We start from the raw sequence: 11,601 nt of genomic DNA on the forward strand, positions 1-11,601 counted from the left end.
TCCCTTCCTCCGCTATGGTGGTGCCTCTGCTCTGCCGCTTAACGAATGCAACAAATCGTCGGATGACCGTTCCATTGCCGCTCTGCCACCGGCAACTTGCAGCACCAGTAGCGCCGACGAGGTTGCATCGCAGCACGGCGGCCATGGATGAGTTGATGTGTCAGTGCCCGGCGGCCCTGGACGTGTTGCCGCGTTGTAGCAGCGACGGTCGTTGACGAGCGCCGTATTGCATCGCCGGCAACACCTCCATGGACGCTTGTTTGCAGGTATGCCACCTCCAACGATTCAGCGAAGGAGCACCGACTGCTGGTGCCGATGGCTGGCGATAACCCTTTTTGGTTTCCTAGATGACGTGGTGGTCTCGCCATGGCTCCTCTATGGCTGTTAGTGAATGAGATGGCAAGGGAAGAAAGAGATATGTGGAGGAGGCTGCTTCGCGGCAAGGGAAGAAAGAGATATGTGGAGGAGGCTGCTTCGCTAGAGATAAGGTTGGGAAAGCGGTGGGCAGCTTCACGCAGGACACGTGGCGCGTGGAGAGGGAGGTTTACGAGACGAAAAATCAGTTGGATGAATTAGAGAGTTTTCCATAAAATTATGGTACGCCATTGGCGTCCTCTCGAAAAAAAAAGAAATTTTCACGTACCTATGCTTAACAGACGCGTATAAAAAAAGCTGTCTAATTAACATCCGGATGAAATCCAATTGGGTTTCAGTCAGATTTTTTAGCCAAATAGATTGTGACAAGTCTCCCTTGTATGTCCTTGTCCCACTTTTAAACCGACCCGCACATGTCCATCAACTTAATCTTAACGGGTCCACAGCCCCTCTTTTCCAACCCGGACAGAAACGTCAACAAAAGGAGGGGAGAGCCAGCCACACCAGCGGGGCAAAGAAACTGGAGTTGCCTATCTACATCTGAATTCTGAAAGAAACGAAAACGTGTAGGGATCATTACATTGGCTGGAGAAACATAAAAGTTTCGCAATCAAACTAATATCATAGGCAGAATAATCATGAAAAAAGCCTTGTTAAACTGTAAAAAAATAGTAAAAATACTCCCTCCGTCTCATAATATAAGATGTTTTTTGACACTACACTAGTGTTAAAAAACGTCTTACATTATGAGATGGAGGGAGTAGTTCATATCCTCACTTACATGCTGCAGCGACGGGAAAATGAACTATGTAACTCTACTCACATATCACAAAATAGCAGGAAGAAAACAAGGAACAAGAGGTCTAGTTTGACAGGAATAAAGAAACTACTTGCAAGATTCTGAATTCATAACTAAAGTCACAGCACATGGTCAAAATATAAATGTTTGGGACGAAGCATGTTCAGGAAGCTATGAATAAAAATGCTTCAACAAAAAAGGCTAGGATTGCTGTATTTTAGAAAAGGCTATGACTGTATTTCAGAAACTTCGGCACTGAAAAACTGTACACTATTCAGAAACTTTGATCATGTTTAGAAATTTATTCCTGTTCAGCAATGATTCTATGGCTGAATTTTATAAACTGTGACTTGAAGTTATAGCTAGAATTGGTATGACCTTTTATTTGCAATTTAAATGAATTCACACTAAAAATAAAATGATAGTTACATAGGCTGAATAAACTAAGGCAAAAACTTAGGACTATGATCAAATAAAAGGCTAAAAATTTCTAAGAGGCTATGCATTGGTACTATTTGACACAAGCAAAAGAATAGATATTCTGAAGGTAACTATTATGAAATAAAGGGGAGAACATGTACATGTAGCTGTGACATAATTTAGGAAAATGGTCAAACAAAAAAAATCCAGGAACAAAAGATGGAAATTTCAGTATACAAAAATCTAAAATTACTAAGACCTATTGATCAATTTACTGTGACCTTCTTTGTGACTGCATCATGCCTTGTTACATGTTAGATCACAAAACTAAAATCAGAAACTTGGGCACGTAAAGACTATACTGTGAAAGACAAGAATCAATAACTGTTCAGTGCATACACAATACCAGATGCATACAAAAAATGGAGCAGGCAAGAAATAAACAAATAACTGAAGGCATGTACTGATCAACTGACAACACTGCCATAGAAGTGCAATTTACAAAATGTATAAAGACTCAAATACGGAAGAAATACAATAAATCACATCAACTAAGCTAAATATATATATTACATTGAACGAAACCCTAAGGAGCCTACCAAGAGATATTATACATAAACTAGAAAAAAGAACTAATAAAAATGAGCAGGCAACACTCCAATACCCTGAAAAGAAAACAAAAGCTTGATTAGCATAAAGCAAGACAACAACAAAAACAGATAAGCAAAGAAAATAAAACTCTAGGGAGGAACATCTAAGAAGGCTAACAAACTATTGGGAGGTAGCTAGCGAACCTAAAATATGGAAACACAACAAGGGCACACACAGAAATTACTGTGTAATCACACTGAAATTACATTTTAATCACACTGAAAGTACAGTGTAATCACACTGAAATTACAGTGGAAGTACACTATAATCGCACTGAAAGTACAGTGCAATCACACTGAAAATACAGTGTAATCACACTGAAATTACAGTGGAAGTACACTATAATCGCACTGAAAGTACAGTGCAATCACACTGAAAATACAGTGGAAGTACACTATAATCACACTGAAAGTACAGTATAATCGCATTGAAAATACAGTGTAATCACACTGAAAATACAGCGTAATCACACTGAAATTACAGTGGAAGTACACTATAATTACGCTGAAATTACAGTGTAATCACACTGAAATTACAGCGGAAGTACAGTGTAATCACACTGAAAGTACAATGTAGTCACACTGAAATTACAGTGGAATTACACTATAATCACACTAAACATACAGTGAAATCACACCCAAATTACAGTGCAATCACACTAAATACCACTACAATTTACGGTGTATAATCACTAACAATATAGGGTAATTATACTGAAATTACACTAACCAATTTAGTTACAATGGAAAATACACAGTAATTACAAAATGAGATTTACACTAAAATTCCACTGCGATTTACAGTGTATACTCATTGATAAGATAGGGTAATTACACCGAAATTAAACTAACAACGTAGATACAATGGAAAAATACACTGCAATTGCAATAAAATTTCTTACTGCAAGATACTCTGGAGATTACAGTCTAATAAACAGGGTAAAAGAGATTTACACTAAACAATAAAATTATAATGCACTGTAATTACAATGATAATCCATAGAAATTATGCTGAAACGGAGACAAACTATACCACTGAGTTACGGTGAAAATACACTCCAATAACAGTATAATTACAGAGAGATTTACACTGTAAACATGCACAGCTCATGCACTGTGATATAGTATTCTACTAAAACTTTGGTGAAAATTTACAACTGAAACTACTAACCCAAATTGAAACTACAACACCTAAATAATAAAGTAATTTGGTAACTTTAATGTGATTTGGAACCCTAAATGTGGCTACAATTACAGAGCAAGAATAGTAAGTTTACTGCCTACTGAAACACAACAATAAACACTACCCGCATCTCTATATAAAGTGCTAACACAATTCAGAGAAAATCTAAAACGGCCAGGGGATCTAACACTACATCCACACAAAAGAGACCAAGAGAATTCAAACGAACAGGGAGCTCCAGAGTTATCCTGGGTGTTCGATTTCAGCATTTGCACCTACATCAACAACAGAACGAGCTGGCCGAATCAATCAACAACCCCATAGCAGAATAATCACACACCTACAGGCAAAATCTAAACGGCCATACATAGCAGATGAAATTCAAAATCCAAGCTCTCACACAAGCAAAATGAATTCTGATTTCAAGAGCACGAACAGCGCAACCACAGACATCTAAAATCCGCGAGGAGCTATCGCAGGCAATCAAAAGAGGAAATAAAAAACAGATCTGAGCGCCAGCTATCTGAGGAGTAAAACAACACAATGGAAAATCCCAAAAAGAGAACAATAGATGCAGCGGGCGGGGGAGGGAGGCAGGGGCCGGGAGATGCAGCAGACCTCGAGCGTGAGCTGCGGCGATGCAGCTGGGTGGGAGAGCACCGGCCGCCTGACCACCAACCTACTCAATCGAGCGGGGAGGGGAGCTCCAGATCACCCGCGTCTCTCCCTCTCTCTGAGCTCTACTCAAGGTTGCGTGCTAGAAATGAGAAGGGAAGGGACAAAGGCAGCTACAGGGAAGACCGGCGGTGTCACCGGAGAGGAGAAAATAACGGGTCTCCTCGAAAATTTAGCGGGCCCGATAAGGAAAAGCAGTCGACTGAGCCAACGGAAAAAACCCAACACGAATCTCAGGACAGAGATCTCGCGGCTGAAAAAACAGATGAAAACGAATTATTTTCATCCGGCTGACAATTAGCAATTCCGTAAAAAAGCTTTGTTCCATGCACCGCGATCATCTCAAACTCGCTTGTGGAGCTCTCGCCGGCGAGGCTGCATACGAGCTGAGTCGACTACACAGCGGATTAATGGTCGGACGTGGCGGTTTCCATGAAGTTCTTAACGTCGTTGACGAGCTTCCCGGCGTCGGGGAGCTTAGGGAACATGTAGAAGCCATGGATGGCGTCCGGAAACTCCACCAGCTGCACCGCCTTCCCCTTCCGCTGCAGCATGGCGGCGTACCGCCGCTGCCAGTCCTGCAGCGGGTCGAGCCCTCCAACCACCACCATCGCCGGCGGGAACTCCTCCGGCAACTCGGGCTCCGGACACGCCTCACCGGTCACATGCGCCGCCGGGTGGTTCCGATCGGCCCCCTCCGGCAGGAACGCCTTCCAGGACCAATCCGAGCGGCGCATGTTCACCACCGGCCCCACGCCCTCCAGCCTCAGCTCTGCTTCCGTGCGCTCCTCGCCGCCGAAGTACGGCTGCAGCAGGATGATGCCGGCGAGGCGGACAGGGTTATCAGAAGCAACAGCGGCCGAGGAGGTCCATCGGTGGGCCACGTGGTGAGCGATGTTGCCGCCGGCGCTGTCCCCGGCGAGGAAGCAGCGGGAGAGATCGACCGGGACGCCGATGTCGGCAGGGAGGCCCGCGGTGCCAAGGTAGCTGAGCACATCCGCGCAGTCATCGTAGGCTGCGGGGTGACGGTGCTCGGGCGCGCGTCGGTAGTTGACGGAGACGACCACGGCGCCCAGCTCGCGGCAGAAGCGGCGACACATGGCGTCCAGGGGCGCGGACGACGCGGAGAGCAGCGCAAAACCGCCACCGTGACAGTACACGACGACCGGGAGCGGCGCCGCCTCGGGTTTACCCACGGACGGGGAGAAGACGCGCGCCCAGAGGTTCCTGGCGGCGTCGACAACGACGTCGGCGGAGCGGACGCCGAGCGCGTCCGGGCGCGGCCTCGCCGGGGTCTGGCGGTCGACGAGCGAGAAGAGGAAGCGGTTCACGGTGCCGTCGCGGCGCTGCGAGAGGTCGCAGGCGGCCCCGAGCGCGAGCACCTGGAGCCGCACCGTCCACGGCAGCACCGGAGGCGCCGGCCGCGCGCTCTCGGCTCCCGCCATCAGTTTCTTGGCTCTTCTACTTGGCCGCCTCCGTCTCGCTGCCCTTTCTCCGTTGTGCACACGAGAGAGATTGAATAACGGAAATGCTGAAGCAATGGAAGAAGATTTTGGCACCTACTCCGACAAGTATTTCCGGACGGGAGGGTGACTGCAATCCGCAACCGATCCGATCGCGACGCTGACAATGTATGTCGCCGACGATGGTTTGAAGATGATCATCGTGTGAAGCAGAGCGTCTGCAGTGACGTGTAGCTGCGGGCAACTGCGTATGCACTCCACTCCACCCGCCTCATTTCGGCTCCCCAATATGAAAGATCGAAACGGGCGCGTCCAGCCGGCGTCACCGCGTCGCCGCTAACACGCCACCGGTCGAAGTCCACCGCGTGGAGAACCGGGGACGATGATTAAAACGACCACTAGTCCTGAACCGGACATGCGTTTTTTTTTACGGTAATATGTGTCTCATTTATATTATATAAAGATCAAAGTACAAAAGTCATGTAAGGATTCACGTGACAAAACTGAAAAGATAGCGGAACATCTCCGAACTTCACATCAACGTCCGTCACGTGCCTTCGTAGCAGCCACCGAAAAAAAATGACGGATCACCTCCTCACCCGAGCTCGACGCGGCTCCATCGCTGATATGCAGCTTTGCGGACCTCCAAGGTGGCTTACCAAAAGTGAAGCCATTGCCGTTGAATGAATCAGGCCGGGGCAACACCCCGAACACGCCATCGAACTCCAGATCGGGCACCCCACCACGACTAAGACGCCGAAGAAGGAAATCATACCTGCCATCCACGAACCACGAACCCAGCACACGTTCCGTCTTCCAGATGTCGTCCATGCAGACTATAATCTGCATCCGCTCCTGGACTACCTCCCAAGCTCCGCGCCGACGCTGAAGCAAACGCCGTCGCAACGGCGGAGCCCTATGACACAGGTGCACCACGAGGATGCCGCCGCCGCCACGACATCCTTGCTTGAACAGACTGGTTTCCAAATTCACCCCCAACCATTGAACCGAAGGCCTCGTCACGGATGGGTTCAAAGAATCTTTGTTCAGCGCCGCCATTGTCGCCACCGAAGCCAAGACGATGAACAGCCTAAAAATCTAGACTACAAGAGAGAGAAACGATCCACATGCGTGGATCCGGCGACCCCCCTCACCACTGACGACCGAGGTCGCCGCCGGAGGACGGCGCTAGAAGATTGGCCTCCTGGCGGCAGCTAGGGTTCCAGCTAGTCCTGACCATGGGCAGCTCGACCCGAACGGCCCCACCCAAAAAAGCCCGACCCGGCCCGACCCGATGCTACCCCCGGCCGGGCCCGGGCCTAGATTTTGAGCCCGAAGGCCGGGCCGGGCCTAGGCCCATCGTTTTCGTGATTTTCTGAAGGGGCCCGGCCCGAGGCCCGAGGCCCGGCGGGGTTTTACGTGTGCAGGCCAGACTTGGGCGCAAAAATCAGGCCCGGTGGCCGGGCCGGGCCGGGCCTAGGCCTGGGTTTTTTGCGTCGGGCTTGGCTAGGCCCGGCCCGAGGTATGGCCAGGTATAGTTCCAGCCGCCAGGACCAGAGGAAAAACGATCTATGTAGGTTACGGGAGACTGACGCGCACCGGACATGCGTTGCACGTTGCGCGTTGCACATGCTTTCTGGTATTGTTCCTGTCTTTGCAAATCTATCTTGTGGCTGTAGGGAGAAGGCTTTTCAGTGTTAAAAAAAGAGATCATGGATTGGAAAAGTCTGAAAAAATCTGAATAAAGTTCACGTATTCATTTTTTGAATTTTACTAGTAGAATGTCCGTGCGTTGCTACGGGCTTTTGAAATATTTTCGTTGAGTTATGTGAACATCATTGAACTTACTCATTGGAATACCAGTTGGAAATAAATGTTGCCATAAACATTTATCGTAATTCCAGCCGGTTTGCTTTATTTTGAGTGCGTCGTTGTTGTGGGATATCATCACTTGCACATCTTTTTGTTGTATAAAACATGGTGAATTTTTGTCCCCTTCCAATGACGTCGCCCCAAAAACCCTCTGAATGGGTTTCTTTTTGAACCCCGACATAATCCATCTCCATCTCTCTCATATTCTACAAAATTATATATATATAGAAATATACCTTTTGAGTATTATATCATGTGCAACATACATACAAAGAAGAACAATTATTTGCATGCACCTCTTTTGGTTGCGTAAAACTCGTTGAATTCTTAGCCCCCTTCATCATCGTTACATCAGGGTCTTTGTCAGTCGACATCTCCGAAGCACAATCAAATCCATCAGTTTTTATGACCTACAAAGGTATTCTAATATAAACAAAAATTAGAATAATTTTTTTATGATGGTGGTATGGAAAATATAGTCATTGGACAAATGCTAGAAATGAGCAGTTACATTTCTCCACGAGCAAAGAACGGATTTCCCCTTTATATAATGATAATCGGTCATCCATAATTTCTTGAATATTTTTAAGTAATTTATTGAGAAAATATTTTATGCTATTCTGAATATATATAGTGTACAGGTATAAATAAAGCTTTATTTTTATGATATTCCCATTATACCCCTCCTATACGACTTGTTGTCCTCTCCCGCACGACCGCACTCTATCCACTCCCTCACCGCACCACTCACTCTCTTGTTCCCCTCCCTCTCTAGATCCATAGACTTCACCGGCGCCGCTCACTCTCATCTCTCCGCCCTCGCCCCCACAACCAACAGAATCGGCGACCCCATCTCCCACCCCTCCACCCTTTCATCCCTCCCCTCTTCTCACCAAAATTAGTGAAGGGGGGGGGGGATCGAGAGACTAGACGGTTGCCTGATCCGCCCACAAACCGACGAACAACATCACGTCAAGGTCACCAACGCCGTCATGAAAATGACAGGTTTCTTCCACCTCGACAGACTTGCTCGCGCACCAAGATATGAGAGGGGGCCTTCTACTTCTCCCTTGCTCATCACCCCTTTGGCCAAACCATGGATCAACCTTCCTCTACTCTGACCCATGCCATGGACCGAGCTCACTTCCCTCCTCAAGGTCATCTCTTGACCCCTTTCCTCGTGTGGCATGTTGCACCGCTAACCCTCACCTTATCTCCCTCCCTTTCCTCCCATATCGAGACATGCATCTGTTTCTGCTCGGCCGCTTCACCTCACCGCCGCCTTCATCTCCTTATACAATGTCGTATCCGCTGCCTTCTGCCAGCGGTAGAAGAGCGTGTTCGCGTGTTCGATTCTTGAACCTACAAAATATAAATTGCTGAGGTCAATAAGTATGAATTTCTCTTGTCCCTAGTACTATATTTTTATACATGCTTATTGCATAACCAACCTGTGTGTCGTAGTGTACTGTGGACTTGCTGAGCTGCTCGACCTTGAGCTTGTCAGTTTGGCAGAGCACGTTCTTCGTCTTAACCTCCATCTGCAGCTCGGCATCGCGGATGGCGACAGCCTTGGCGGCCTCAACCTCGGCGACCTTGGCCTGCCAGTCCCAGCCTTCCCCTTCATGGTGAGGTCGGTCATTGAGGCGGCGTTGTCGGCCTTCCTAGTGTTCTCAAACACCCGCACCTCCGCCTTGACCTTGGCCTTCTCCTTGAGCGCCTCGCCCTGCTGCCGCACAGAGAGCACCTTGTTCTTGGCATCCACCTTGGCGGCGTTCTGGCACGTGAGGCCATCCCGCTCCACAAACATCCACCTGGGCCCTGCTCGCTGCCTCCTGTTGTGTCTTCTCGCCGAGGTAGGAGAAGTACTCATGCCCCGGCACGTCCACCAGCTGCTTCACGGTGGCATTGTAGATGAAGAGGCTGAATTGGTCCAGCTCCTTCTGCACACTGCTGAACACCCCCTGCTTGAACTTTTTGGTGCAGGTGAAAATCTCGTCCATGGTTAGCTGCGCCACCAGCATCCGGGTCTCACCCTCGATCAACCCTTTAGCCCTTCACCATGTTGTGCCTGTGGCTCCTACCGTACGAGTGCAACAGCACGAGCAACTTCACGTGGAGTAGGAGCTTCGCTTTGACGGTGGGCAGGGCTGGACGTACCGCTCGTGGCTCAATTGGTGTTTGACACGCTCGGTCCTGGCTTGTTAGAGAAAATGGACGATCTGGTCTGCTAAAATCGTCCTGGAAAATTGTCGGTCCGATCCGGTCTGGTCTTCAACCGGTCCGACCAAGAGGACTGAGAAAAATGTCACTGCCGCCGCCATTCGTTTTCAGCGTGCCGACCGGCAGCCCCCGGGTAAACTACCATGTCCCCAAGCTTCCCCTCTCCTTCTTTTCTCTCCTCCCCATGCACCATAGCCTCTCGCCGCCGCTGTCGTGCATGCACCACTGACGATCTCGATTTCTCAACTTGGCGCTGGCAGCGTTCTGGCTGCGGGTTTCGCTGCCATGGCAGCGACCGTTTTAGCATAGCACACATGCAGGCCATCAACTAGGGAAAACGGTCGATTGGGTGTGAACTTCTGATCGTGCGAGAATCGCTCAGCCGTGATTTCCACGTGAGATTTAATAGCCTCCGCCTATAATCACGCACCATGATCCTACGCTGCCGTTTTCTTTGTTGAAGCATATGTTCAGGTCCACCTGCCGCCACATGATTCTCTCTCTCCCATTGCTCTCTCCGTAACAACCTTTCCTTATCGTCTGCGTCTTTATCGCGAGTAAAGGATTAGCAAGGTCAACTCAGGAGTTAGTTGGGTTACTGGCCGCACCTGCCTGTGTATATCTTGTTTTACGTGATCTCGGTTTATGTAATCAATTAATTACGTGATCTCTGTTGTATGTTCTTTCTCTATTCCAAAATTCCACTCACGCGAGTAAGAAGTATTTCACTGTCTTATGCAAGTAGTTCAGTGCATACATATGCTACTCGTTCGTAATTGCAACCTGAACAGAGTAAAAAAAATCAGTTCGGTGCATGGATGGATTGATGGGAACACACTGTCTAATGAAAAGGATAAGAATCACATTGGCATGCATAGGTGATTTGAAATTTTAAAAATATAGCATCTACATCTGCGCATCATGAGGAACAATTCCAGAGAAAAAAATTGATTCAGTCAAGTGTATCTTTGGATATTTCATTATCCACTTAGGCCATATTGGTATTACTTCCCACGTGGTGCACATCATCCTGATGCATGGGTGTGCCTCGGCCCTTACATTACAAATGTTATTATTGCAGGAAGAGCGCACATTCATAAGCTAACGGTTTCACAATGCGTTCTTGCTGATAGTAATTGAACCAAATGAAACAATGGACAAGCAGATTGATTAAGGAACTCTAGGTAAATACTTCATGCCGTAAGCATTGGCTCAAAAAGTTAATTTGTAAGTAACAAAAAAAAGGCCTAGAAGAATAGTTCTACCTAAATAAAGTTTACTGCTGCACATGAGCAGATCCACACGAAGCAGAGGGGAGGTGGAGCAGGCCGGTAACCAGGGGAAGGAGCAGAGTGGGAGAAGATTTACACCGCCGTCTCCACTAGATATGGTGTCTCCGCCGCATCTGTGGAGGCGCTGCGGCTCCGCCTCGGATGGTGCTCGTGGCTATGGTGAAGAGGAGGGGCGACGCATGGGCGAAGAGGCAGACGGTGCTCGTGGCCAAAAAAGTGGGTCGTTCGAGCTGCGGGAGGGAGGAGGGGATCGCCGGGAGGCGGCGGCGTCCAGGTAGGGAAGTCGAGGTAGGGCGCTGTGTTTTTTTTAGGGGAATTGCTTGTGAAAATAACGTGCGACGACGACCTAGCGAGCGGATCCCCTTAAAAAAGACGTAGCGAGCGGATTCCCTTAAAACTGGTAGGAATGGATACGATTGATGACGTTGATAAATAGTGGTGAATGCTGGCCTAATTTACTATCATCATGCATGGAAACGAATCATCAAGAAAAAGAATACTTCCTATTACTACCCTCATAGGAAGCTTCCTAATCTCTGCTACCAAACAGTTTCTGCCCAAACAAGGAAGAAAAGTTATGGACGTGATTCGGAAGGAAACAAACGTTATGAAGATTAATTAATTTAGTTTTGATCTTTAGAGATTGATT

The 11,601-nt window shown here is 47.9% G+C and overlaps 2 protein-coding genes across 2 annotated transcripts; both read right to left on the reverse strand.

Annotated features, from left to right (window-relative positions):
- Positions 1 to 2,058: 2,058 nt before the first annotated feature.
- LOC109767027 (probable carboxylesterase 18) lies at positions 2,059 to 5,657 on the reverse strand. The gene is made up of 2 exons (XM_020325781.4): positions 4,046 to 5,657; positions 2,059 to 2,259 (listed from the first exon to the last, which is right to left on the reverse strand). The coding sequence occupies exon 1, from the start codon at positions 5,545 to 5,547 to the stop codon at positions 4,510 to 4,512; it is 1,038 nt and encodes a 345-aa protein (XP_020181370.1). The 5' UTR covers positions 5,548 to 5,657; the 3' UTR covers positions 2,059 to 2,259; positions 4,046 to 4,509.
- A 3,047-nt stretch (positions 5,658 to 8,704) lies between these two features.
- LOC109767029 (flotillin-like protein 2) lies at positions 8,705 to 9,461 on the reverse strand. Its single transcript, XM_020325783.1, has 4 exons — positions 9,246 to 9,461; positions 9,125 to 9,214; positions 8,885 to 9,038; positions 8,705 to 8,799 (listed from the first exon to the last, which is right to left on the reverse strand). The coding sequence occupies exons 1-4, from the start codon at positions 9,459 to 9,461 to the stop codon at positions 8,705 to 8,707; spliced, it is 555 nt and encodes a 184-aa protein (XP_020181372.1).
- Positions 9,462 to 11,601: the final 2,140 nt, after the last annotated feature.

The sequence above is a fragment of the Aegilops tauschii genome, chromosome 2, assembly GCF_002575655.3.
Source record: "Aegilops tauschii subsp. strangulata cultivar AL8/78 chromosome 2, Aet v6.0, whole genome shotgun sequence".
Lineage (NCBI taxonomy): Eukaryota > Viridiplantae > Streptophyta > Magnoliopsida > Poales > Poaceae > Aegilops > Aegilops tauschii.

Bases quoted from the DNA above. Each gene is read 5' to 3' on its own strand.
- LOC109767027 (XM_020325781.4), bottom strand. From the start codon at position 5,547: ATGGCGGGAGCCGAGAGCGCGCGGCCGGCGCCTCCGGTGCTGCCGTGG.
- LOC109767029 (XM_020325783.1), bottom strand. From the start codon at position 9,461: ATGCTGGTGGCGCAGCTAACCATGGACGAGATTTTCACCTGCACCAAA. The intron at 9,215-9,245 runs GTTTGTGGAGCG...CTCACGTGCCAG, and splicing joins CGAGCAGGGCCCAGGTGGAT to AACGCCGCCAAGGTGGATGC. The intron at 8,800-8,884 runs GTTATGCAATAA...TATATTTTGTAG, and splicing joins ACACTACGACACACAGGTTG to GTTCAAGAATCGAACACGCG.